A 12,170-nucleotide genomic window follows, 5' to 3' on the forward strand; every position below is an offset into this window, starting at 1 on the left:
TTTTTTAAAAAAAGAAAGAAAATCTTATTTGGTCTCTCTCATTGCCAATCTGTTCTCTACATCAGGGCTTCTTAAACTTTTTCTGCCTCATGACCTCTCTTCACCTGAGAAATTTTTACTCAACCCAAGATATATAGATATATAAAATAGGTATCCAAATCAAACATTTATTGATTATCAATCACAAAGAAATTCATTTTAAAACAATGCTTTGGTATATATGTATAATTTTATCATTTTATCACTCTTTGAAGATATGATGGTATACATAGAGAATCCTACAGAATCAATTAAAAAACTACAAGAAACAACTAACAATTTTAGCAAAGTTGCAGGATATAAAATAAACCCACATAAATCATCAGCATTTCTATATGTTACCAATAAAGTCCAGTAGCAAGAGATAGAAAGATAAATTCCATTTAAAATAATTATAGATAATATAAAATATTTGGGAATCTAGCAGCCAAGACAAATCCAGGAATTATATCAACACAATTACAAAACATTTTTCACACAAATAAACTTAGATCTAAACAATTGGAAAAATGTCAAGTGTTCATGGATAGGATGAGATAATATAATAAAAATGACAATTCTACCTAAATTAATCTACTTATTCTGTGCCATACCAATCAAATTGTCAAGAAATTACTTCACAGTTAGAAAAAATAATAACAAAATTTATCTAGAAGAACAAAATGTCAAGAATTTCAAGGGAATTAATGAAAAATGCAAAGGAATGTGGGCTAACTATACCAAATTTAAAACTATATTATAAAATGGTGATCATCAAAACAATTTGGTACTGGTAAAGAAATAAAGAGTAGTGGATTATTGGAATAGGTTAGGTTCAAAAGATACAATAGTCAATGACCATAGTAATCTAGTGCTTGATAAACCCAAAGACTCCAGCTTCTGGTAATAAAAATTCACTATTTGACAAAAATTTCTGGTAAAACTAGAAAATAGTATGGCAGAAACTAGGCATTGTCCAAGGTCTAACACCCTATACCAAGCAAAGATTCAAATGAGTTCATGATTTAGACATAAAGGGTGATATTATAAACAAATTGGGAGAATGAGGGATGGGATAGTCTGTCTACCTCTTAGATGTGTGGAGAAGGTAGGAATTTATAGCCAAAGGAGAACTAGAAAAAAATTATAAAATGCAAAATAGATAATCTTTATTACATTATATTTAAAGAGTTTTAATACAAATAAAATCAATGTGGTCAAGATTATAAAGGAAGTAGAAACCTGGGGGAAATTTTATATCCAATCTTTCTGATAAAAGCTTCACTTCTAAAATATAGAAAGAATTGACTCAAATTTATGAGTACAAGCCATTCTCCAATTGATAAATGGTATATATGTGCTCCCTTGATTTTGAGGTGAGTTTTGTTTGATTTCCTCTTAGTTGGTTGGTTGGTTCTCAGCATTCCCAGGGCTGAAAAACATCAGACCTTTTAACTATACTGTCACAAAACCAAAGTAATAGAAAGTTCCTTGACACAATATTATTGATTAAAACAATTAAAGTACTACACAAACTAGATTGGTATAATTAAATGGACCCAAATTTATATAAGCAAATGGGTCAAATTTTATTTGAGAGTTATAAGTAATCTCAAAAACCAAGTCCAATCCTCATTTTACAAAATAAATCAATTAAGGTCAAGAGAGTATAAATGACTTGCCCAAAATCATACAACAAGTAAATAGCAAAGCAGAATTCAAATTTACTCCAAGGTCTTCCTTACTCCAAGTCCAGCAGACTATCCACTATATAATTTATTCTAGAAGATGAATTTGTTGATTTGAACTATTATGAGTTCCTACTAATCCTTTGTACTGATCTTTAAAAAAAAGTTGAGATCTGATGGACTTGGCTCTTTTCAATAATGAGGTGATTCAGGCCAATTCCAATAGATTTGTGATGAAGTCAGTATCCAGAGAAAGGACTATGGGGACTGAATGTGGATCATAGCATAATATTTTCACCTTTTTATTGTTGTTTACTTGTTTTTTTTCTTTTTTATTTCTCATTTTTTCCTTTCTGACCTGATTTTTCTTATGTAATATGATAAATGTGGAAATATGTTTAGAAGAATTGCACATATTTAATTATTACCTGCTGCCTGGGAGAGGGGGAGGAGGAAGGGAAAAAGAAAAATTTGAAACACAAGGTTTTGAAAGGCTGAAAACTATCTTTGCATATATTTTGAAAATAAAAATATATTATTTTTAAAAAGAAAATAAAAAACTATTATCAGAAATCTTTAAATAAATAAATCTACTTTTTTTTAAAAAACATTTTTTTAAAGTTGAGAAAGGAGTAAAGTTGCAGGTTTTACTCTTTTGTCTTTACAGAAGTCTGGAGAGAATAAATATAGGTCAGGGACCAGTAACTTTTGAATGGGCTTTTGTCTTTTGAGGACACCTGGATTTGTACATGTTCTCAACCATATTAGCCTATAAGAAAGGTCAAGTAGAGGGAATTATTGAATCAGGGCCTCCTGGATTGAGATGAGGGTGGAATGCCTAAACAAAATTGGGTTCTTGGGCAGTGGGAAAACCAGACATCTTAGAGAAAGGAAAGAGGTATTCATGTGCAATGCTGGTATCAGCATTGCTCCCTAGGAATATCGAATTTGAGAGCCCCAAAACCCAGCTTTCTAAAGAGAGAAGAAGGAATGTTTTAGACAATGTCAGCCTCTTAGAGAAAACAGGATATCAGGAGCTGTTTCTAATAGAGAGGGAGAATGTCTGATATAGCACCAGCTACAAAGATCATACAAAAGGCTTTAGGAGCCACAAAAAAGTTCTGGAGTCACTCTGGAGCTACAAAATATAAAGCATAATATGAACAAGTAAGTCCCATGAACTTTGTCCTCCCTTACTGCCATGGCTTATTTCAGTCGATGTAGGTCCAGTAGGAAGGGGTTTATCTCTTTAGCAATCTCCAGTTAATTTTCCTTGATGATGGGAAGTCTAAGCTATCAATATGCTATCCAAAGGCTGTATGTATTTCACATATTCATGTCTCTAGAGGAAATAAAGGACTGTCAATGTCTACAATGCCAAAGGATGTTCTCCTTAAGAATCCCAAGTTCATTTTTCTTCCAGGAGAGTTTAGGGCATTTAGAATAGTGCCATAAGACTAAAGTTCTGTCTGTAAGTATCCCTGGAGTAAAAATAGGACTCACCAGAATGTCAGGGGGGATTATCTCTTTAATGACTCCAAGTTTTTTCCTTTCCAAAGGGAGTCCAAATCACAGGATTGCACTATGACTCTGGAGGAACAGTATCGAGTCCCAAGGGCAAAGTGGAACTCATCAAAGAAAAGAATCAATTGTCGATAGATTAATGTGAGTTAATTATGTGTTTTCTATTTAATGAAATAAAGGATACTCTGAACCTAATATACATCATGATCTTGAGTCCTTTTATGGAAGCTGAGCACTTAAATATAATGTAAAGAACGAGATACAAACTGAATTCTGAAATTTGATTTACAAGAGGATAAAATGAGCAAAAGAGATTTATTTTGGGAACACTCCCAAGATTGAATTCCATCTCTATAAGCCTAGAGCATTGAATGCTACTCAACAATATTCAAATATAACAAATGTTTATTAAGTTTTTATTTTGTGAAGAGTATTGTCCTAGGTCCTATAGTAAAAAATAAAGTTTAAATAAAACACAGTCCTTGCTTCCATTCATTCTCTAGTAGAGTTCATTCTCTAGTAGAAAGGCAAATTTTATATAAGATATTTTCATGCATCATCATCTCTGTGGAAATATGTTTAGCAGAATTGTATATATTTAACCCATATTGGATTACTTGTTGCCTAGAGGAGGGGGGGTAGAGGGAAGAGAGAAGGACAAAAATTTTGAATACAAGCTTTTGCAAGGGCAAACAAATGTTGAAAACTATCTTTGCATGTATTTTGAAAATAAAGCTATTATGTATAATCATCTCTTTTTTTCTGTTGTGTTGTGAAATGTTTGTTTTATTTCTTAAATTCAGAATAAAATAAATTTTAAAAATTAAAATTTAGGAGGAAAAGATACTACACAGATATACAATATAAAGTATTATTACATAATAAGCACATTATAGATTATAAAGAAACTGAAATGGGAAAATTATATATGAACGTAGATACTCATTGATTAAAAAATGACTAACAAATTGTGATGTATGTAATGGAATATTACTATGTTATAAGAAATGATGGATATGATGGATACAAAGAAGCATAGAGTGATACAAAGTGAAGTAAGCAGAGTCAGAAAAACTCTCTCTCTCTCTCTCTCTATCTATCTATCTATCTATCTATCTATATATCTATATATCTATATATATATATCTATATATATATATATATATATATATATATATATATATATATATAATTACCAAAATGAAATGTAGGGAAAAACCTGTCACAAAACATTTGAAACAATGCTTCAAAATTATAAAGAACAGGTCTAGCTCCCAAGAAAAGATAGACTTCCTTCTTGTTCCCACCCTTTGAAGAGATAAGGAGTCCAAGAGTATGAAATATCATATTTGTCTAACAGATAGATCAATTTCTGTCGATTTTTTTTCTCTTCTTTTTCTAAAAAATGTTACAAAGGATGATTTTCTAGAATGAAAAAGGAAAACCATGAGGGGAAATTCTAAATTATGTTAAAAATAAAATATATCAATAAAATCTATTAAAATGCTACTTGAGGGGCAGCTAGGTGACACAGTGTATAGAGTACTGGTTTTGGTTTCAGGAGGATCTTAGTTCAAATTTGACCTCAGACACTCGACACTACTAGCTCTGTGACTTTGGATAAGTCATTTAACCCCAAATGTCTCATTATCACCCCCAAAAAAGTTATGTGACATCAGATTACTATTAACTATAAAATCAAAGGAGGCTTCCTAGAGGAGATGTTATCTGAGGTGGGTTTTAAGAGATACATAGATTCAACAGAGGCATTATGAGAAGTACTTTTTGTCATACGTGAAGATCTAGAAATCAGAACTACTGTTATTGTTATTATTTTCATCTAAACTTTTCCAGCCTCTCCAGGCTTTGGGATATGAGCCAGCAGCAGCATTCCCCTGTCAACCACAGACTCAGAAACCCATGAGGATGTAAGGAGACAACACGTCGCAATGGACTCTAGGGAAAAGGACAGATGAAAGATTGGGTAACAGGATGAAGGGGAGGGAAGGTAATAGTGTAGACGGGGTAACAGCATTGTAGCACCTGCTCTCAGCAACCCTAGGAAGGACATAAGACGATGTGACATCTCTGCTTTGGTGGAAAGGGGAGACAATTTCCTGCTGACTCCCTCACACTGTCTCTACATTAAATTTTATATTGAAGAAAACATTTTGGGATTCACTGTTATCCTAGGTATGTCCTTTATTAGAGGCTAAACCCCTGGTCCACACCTCTGTGTTCCATTAAAAATATTGAAATGTTTTTTTAGATGTCTCTTTGGTAAGGATAAAATTTCCTCTTCTTTGCTTCTGAGCTTATGTCAATGATGGAGACAGAGGATAAAAGTAAAAGAGTAAGGAGGAAATAAGTGAAAAAAAATTCTTCCATTTCTGAGTGATGCAAATTATAGGGGGAAAAAGTCTTTGACTTAGAAGTCAAAAATTCTGATTTCAAGCACTATGTCTCATTGTTGCTTTATGATCTTGGGTAAGGTAATTTTCTTCCCTAAGCTTTAGTTTTCTCATATTTAGGAAGGATACTGACAAGCAGGAATATGATCAATAACAGCTATCAATATAGGGAAAGGAACTCAAAATTAGACTGTATTGAAAATCATGTGAAGTAAAAGGAGACATCAAGAGAATAGAAAGGTAAAAGTGGGAGGTAAAGCAGGGAGGAAGAACCCGATCACTCTTCTAACATTCAAATATGTGAAAGAGTGGCAAAAAGAAGAAGAATTCAATAAATTCCATTTTCCATCCTTGAATCCAAGCCATGGACTAGCATTCAGAACTTAGTGAATAGAAGGCAGAAAGTCTTTGGATTGATATTTGGGGTAATTATCCTTCACAACTGAGAATTGTAAAAAGTGAAACAGCCTACAAGAAGTTTCCTTTTTCTGAAGGTGTTCAAATGGAGGTTAAATGACCACTTGACAAAGATAATACAGAGAGAATTCCTCTGTGCGGGTTGGTCTAGATGAGCTCTGAAAGTCCTGCCCGATTTTGGGATGTTAAGCCTTGCTTAGAAGCAGCATGGGTATAGAGAAGCTATTCTCTGGCTATTGGTTTCCACAACAGTAAATGAGGGATTTTGTCTAAATGGTCTACATTTATATGGTTATTTAAAAGTTTATAAAACATTTTTCTATTATGTCTTTTAAGTCTCACAACATTAACTAAGTTATGCATTATAAAATAGAAATAGATAGATAGATAGATAGATAGATAGATAGATCATCACCATTTTCCATATGAGGAGACTAAGCCTCAAAGAAGTTAAATAATTTTCTCTCAAGGTCATAAGCCTGAGAAGGGGCAAAACTAAAGCTTGAACTAAGAACTCCTATTTCTAAACCTGCTGCCCATGCCATTATTCACTGAACATTGATGACCTATAAAGTTCCTTCCAAATCAAACATTCTAGCAGTCACCCTTTGATCACAAAACACTGAAGTCTTGTTCTCCATATTACAGATGAAGAAATGGAGAGGGCCACAAAATCTTTCTGCTCCTCGCTGTGTGAAGGTGAGTGATACTTGCCTTCTGAATGTGGAAATGGGGGCACAAAGCTATCAGAGAAGAAATTAACAAACTAATATGGATTGAGTCAAGTTTCCTCTCTCCTTTTTCCCTGTGTTAGACACTATCTAATAACTCAATATGGCATCACAGGGCTTGAGTTTGTGGTACTTTCCTATCTATGGCAAATCATTTAGTTTCCCTGAGACTCACTTTCCTCATCTGTAAAATCAATATTGGACTAGACAAGTTCCCTTTAGCTTTGTACCTGTAATCCTACAATCTGTGGATCTGGCCTTCAGACCATAGTTTGCCATCTCCCAATCTAGTCAATAGATAAACCACAATAAACTTTACATGATAAATCCACTATAGAAGTTTAAAGTATCTTTTGAGATCCAGAAGTACAGGCCATTACTAACTAAGCAGGTCTGGAAAAGTTTCTTGAAGAAGTGGCATTTTGATTGGGCAAAGAGAATAAGAGGAAGGCTAATTCAGGCACAGAGATCAGAAGGAATGATGGCTCATTCAGGAGAGCTTCAGATATATTCAGGGACATGGCATTGGTGAAGTTCAGCTAGAGAGTAGAATGAGTAGAAGGGAATGAAGTAATATTGGAAACATTAGGGTGGTATGATAATTGCCAGGCAGAGAAGTCTGAACTTTACTTTGCAGATAGAAGAGCGTCATCCAAGGATTATGAGCAAAGGAATGACATGCAAATAAAAGTTTATTATTGTTAAAAAGGCTATCATCACCCTTCATTACATTATTTTTCCAGATTAGAAGCAGGTCCCAAGATTCTGACATGTGAGGATTTATCCAAACCTATATTAAACCTAATTCTATTACTAATGTATGGAGAATGTTCAATATAGTGGGAAAAAGTTCCATCTTGAACTGGCTGTTGTCCCTACCACTTTTGAAGATTGCTAGTGATCTTTAAAACACTCAATGCAATGGTGTTATTTTTTTCCAGTTTTTAAGGCACTATGTTTTATTGGAAAGTTCACTGCACTGGAAATCAGGAGACATGGATTCAAATTCAAGCTCTGCCATTTACAAGCTATGACCTTGAGCCAGTTTTTACACTGCTGGGTAGAGTGGATAGAGCCCTGAGCCTAGAGTGTGGAAAATCTGATTCAAACATGGTCTTAGACACTTACTAGCTGTATGACCCTGGCTTAGTCACTTAGCTTCAGTTTCCTCAACTAAACAGAATTTTAACAGCACCTATTGTGGTGAGCATAAAATGGGATATTTATAAAGCATTTAGCATGGTAGGCACTTAATAAATGCTTTTTTCCTCCTCCTTTCTGGTGTCTGAATCTCTAAAATTTAGTGCATTAAACTAGATGATTTCTAGGGTTTCTTTCACCTTTAAATTCTATCATCTTTTCAGTGGGTATTATGGACCACACCCCCAATACCATCACCACTTTCCTCTTGAACCTTTTACATATATTTTGTGATATTGCACTTTCCTAGTTCTCTTCCTGCTTCTCTACTTCTTCAGAACCCAGTTTAAGTCTTTCTTGTCTCCAAAATGTCTTTTCTTAAGTAACTCTTGACAATTATGGAAACAAAGAAGAGATGTAGACAAAGGACAGTAACTATCTTTTGCCTCTCTTTATATCTACAGAACTTAATACAATATCTGGCACATGGTAGGTACTTAATAAATTTTTATTGACTGAAAAAACCAAAGAGATGACACCTGTGCTAACCCTTGAAGAAAGAATTTTTAAAAAACAGTTAAGTTGTTTGTGCATTCCAAATATGAGAGATGGCTTGAATGAATAAACAGAGATGGGAGATTAAGTATATTAAGTAAAAGGAAAAGGCAACAGAACTGCCTTTGATTGCAATGAATAGTTTGAGAAAGGAAATAATGATAAAGAAGACTGGAAATATTTGTTTATAGGAGCAAGATTATGAAGGACGTTAAGTGACAAGCTAAGGAGTTTATATTTTATCTTTAGGCAAGACCAGCCTAGGATCCTCAGATCATAAGCTAATGCCATAAGGGATCTTAGTCCAACTTTCTTATTTTACAGATAGAGGAAGTAAGGCTTAGAGACATTTAAATGACACATGAAATAAGTGATAAAACTGGGATTTGAATCCCAAGACTATAAATCCAACACCTTTTTTCTTTTCACTACACCATATTGTCTCATTAATAAAGAACCACTGAAACCTTTTGAATAAGAGATTAAACAAACATGGTCCAAATCTGTGGCTTGGAAAGATCATTTTAACAACTCTATAAAGGAGGGAAAGGAGAGGAGAGAGATTGGAGACAGGGAGATGAAGAAGCTATGATAATAGTTATTTGGTAACAGTGTAAATGGAGAAAGTGGGTTAGGTACAAGTGAGGTTGTATGGGTATAATTAATAGGATTTGGCAACTAATTGGATATGGAAGGAGGAATTGGTTGAGAAAATGAGAAGAGTCCAAGAATTGATTAGAGTTATTTTAAGTTGCAATAACTTTAAAAATACTAATGGTACAAACTTACCAAAAATCATTCAAAAGTTTAACTATGTAAATTTCTTTTATACTTAGTTTTGTGAGTTTTGAATAATACTATTATGATTTTAACAAGATGGGGTACCCTATAATTATGTATTGTGTTGTGACCCTTTCTATATAACTCTTTTTTAGATTAGTGGTTTGGTAGTGTAAGTTTTCTTCCTTGGCCACCTCAGTCACTTGATCTCTCTCTATTATACTTTTTCTTGTGGGGTCATGTCAAAGCTATTATGTATGCATCAAATTCTCATTCTTTGAATGATATTAAGGTTATCAATACAAATGAAATCCTTTCAATCACTGATTATCAACTGCTAGAAGTTTTTACAAAGTTCAGAAATTGACTGGAAGTGTTGAATTTTAATTACAAATATATCAATAGATATTTAAAAGCTAAATGATGAAACTCCAAGTATTTGGACATTTGAAGCATTTCAATTCTAAAATTATTAAAATTTTAAATTGTTTTAAGACTTTGGGGATACTTATGTAGATTTAGGAGTTTTTTAGTGAGTGATATCAAGGCAGACAGAAAGAGAGTAAAGGTTTGTAGAATATCAATTCTTAGAAAGGAAAAGGATAATGATTATTTAGAAAAGAAGGAAAAATATACAGAAAGAGGACCAAGGGAGAGCAGTTCCATGAATGTCAGGGGAGAAAAGAAAATCCAGGCAAGGAGGTGAGTTTTCAGAAGTGTTAAAAGGTAGAAGCTATAGAGATGTCAGGATATTGAAGAGTAGGAAAGCTAATTTTAGAAATTGGCATCATATTTTCAATAGATTGCAAGGAACTAAGAAGTAGAGAGTTTGAGGCAATTAGTAGAAATTGCTCTTCTACTCTTTCTAGATGGGGCAAGAGAGGGAGGGAGCAAGAGATGGAAGGAAGGAGGGAAAGAAAGAAGGAAGGAAAGAAGGAAAGAAGGAAGGAAGGAAGAAAGGAAGGAAGGAAAGAATAGACAGAGACAGAGACAGAATAAGCAAATTATATTTGATTCTCTGTGACCTTTTGGGGGTTTTCTTGGCAACGATACTGGAATAGTTTACCTTTTCCTTCTCTACAACTTATTTTATAGATTTTCCCAGTTCAAATCCCATCTGGATTTGAACTCAAAAAGATTAGTCTTTCTGACTCCAGCCCCAGTGCTCTATCCAATGGGCCACCTAGCTGCCCTAGGGTTGCACAGCCAATATGTATCAGAAGCAGTACTTGAATGTATATCTTTCTGGCTCCAATGCTCTATCCACAAGCCCATGTTACCTCTCATATATGTGGTCAGAAAAGTAATGCTAGCTTTAGGACATAGTCAGGCTCTATCACATCCCACAAAGGACAACTGACACTGTCAGGAAAAAAAAATCTCATTCCCAAGTTATTTAGTCACTGGATAGAATCTTTTATTGAAATCAATGCTGCATCTGTCTTCCCTGTGAAATGGAAAGCCAGGAAGACTTCCCCCAAGACCAGTGGAACTTTCTTTTCTTCCCACTTCTCCCTTGGAATGGGAGGGTGCAGATTGTGATGAGCAGTACTCATTCACCCTCTGCTTATTCTGACTCTTCTTCTAGTTGCCAACCTACAGGATGACCCTGGAGAACATCACTTGGATTGATGGAGCCCCGAGTGAATTTATCCTCCTGGGCATCACTGACCGCTGGGACCTTCGTGTAGCCCTCTTCCTGGTATTCCTACCCATCTACCTTCTGAGTTTGCTGGGGAACATGGGAATGGTATTGCTGATTAACATGGATGCCCGACTCCACACCCCTATGTACTTCTTCCTGGCCTGCCTCTCACTCCTAGATGCCTGCTACTCTTCAGCCATCGGTCCTAAGATGCTCATAGATCTGTTACTGTCACACGCCACCATCCCCTATGCTGCCTGTGCCATCCAGATGTTTGTCTTTGCAGGGCTGGCAGACGCTGAGTGCTGTCTCCTAGCAGCCATGGCTTATGACCGCTATGTGGCTATTGGGAACCCGCTCCTTTACACCACAGCCATGTCTCGACGCCTGTGCCTCCTACTCTTGGCAGCTTCAGGGTTGGGCGGTGCAGTGAGTGGCTTTGTCCACACAACATTCACTTTCCGGCTACACTTTTGTCACTCCCGTGAAGTTAACAGTTTCTTCTGTGATATCCCACCACTGCTGGCCATTTCCTGTGATGACACTTCCCTCAATGAGCTGCTACTTTTTGCTGTCTGTGGTTTTATCCAAACAGCTACAGTAATAGCCATTGCTGTGTCCTATGCCTTCATCCTCATTGCTGTGATTCGCATGAATTCTGCTGAGGGAAGGCGACGAGCAGCCTCCACTTGTGGCTCTCACCTTACTGCTGTGGCCATGCTGTATGGCACACTCATTTTCATGTACCTAAGACCTAGTTCTAGTTATGCCCTTGACACTGACAAGATGGCATCTGTCTTCTATACACTCGTTATCCCTGCCCTCAACCCACTTATCTACAGCCTCCGCAACAAAGAGGTTAAGGAGGCCCTTCGAAGGACCCGGGATCGATTCTGCTTCCCATCCCAAAGGGGGTAGTGAAAGAACTAAAAGACTGACCTGGGGGTGGGGGAGAATCATCAAAAAATGAAGGGAAAGAGTTCCCTCATTCAAAAATTACCATATTTTAAAATGGCTAAGGAGCCAGAGAAGGTAAAGGGTAAAGCCAGAAAAGATAGATATAGAAAAGAAATATGTGCCTTTGGGTCATCTTGGAATTAGTTTAGGTCTGTGATGAAATTATAGAGCTTTGGAACTGGAAAGAATTTTAAAAGAACAGAATTTTCAAATTCAGGAAGAACTTAAAATACAGACCTGGAAAAAATCTAATCCAACCACTCAATTCAAAAGTGTACTTATATTTTGTTTTTATATCAATTTC

General features: G+C 35.4%; 1 protein-coding gene across 1 annotated transcript; it reads left to right on the top strand.

Annotated features, from left to right (window-relative positions):
* Positions 1 to 10,867: 10,867 nt before the first annotated feature.
* OR5C1 (olfactory receptor family 5 subfamily C member 1) lies at positions 10,868 to 11,827 on the top strand. Its single transcript, XM_074285171.1, has one exon. It carries the CDS (start codon positions 10,868 to 10,870, stop codon positions 11,825 to 11,827), a length of 960 nt encoding a protein of 319 aa, XP_074141272.1.
* The last annotated feature ends 343 nt before the right edge of the window (positions 11,828 to 12,170 follow it).

This window comes from Sminthopsis crassicaudata, chromosome 2, assembly GCF_048593235.1.
Source record: "Sminthopsis crassicaudata isolate SCR6 chromosome 2, ASM4859323v1, whole genome shotgun sequence".
Lineage (NCBI taxonomy): Eukaryota > Metazoa > Chordata > Mammalia > Dasyuromorphia > Dasyuridae > Sminthopsis > Sminthopsis crassicaudata.

Bases quoted from the DNA above. Each gene is read 5' to 3' on its own strand.
- OR5C1 (XM_074285171.1), top strand. From the start codon at position 10,868: ATGACCCTGGAGAACATCACTTGGATTGATGGAGCCCCGAGTGAATTT.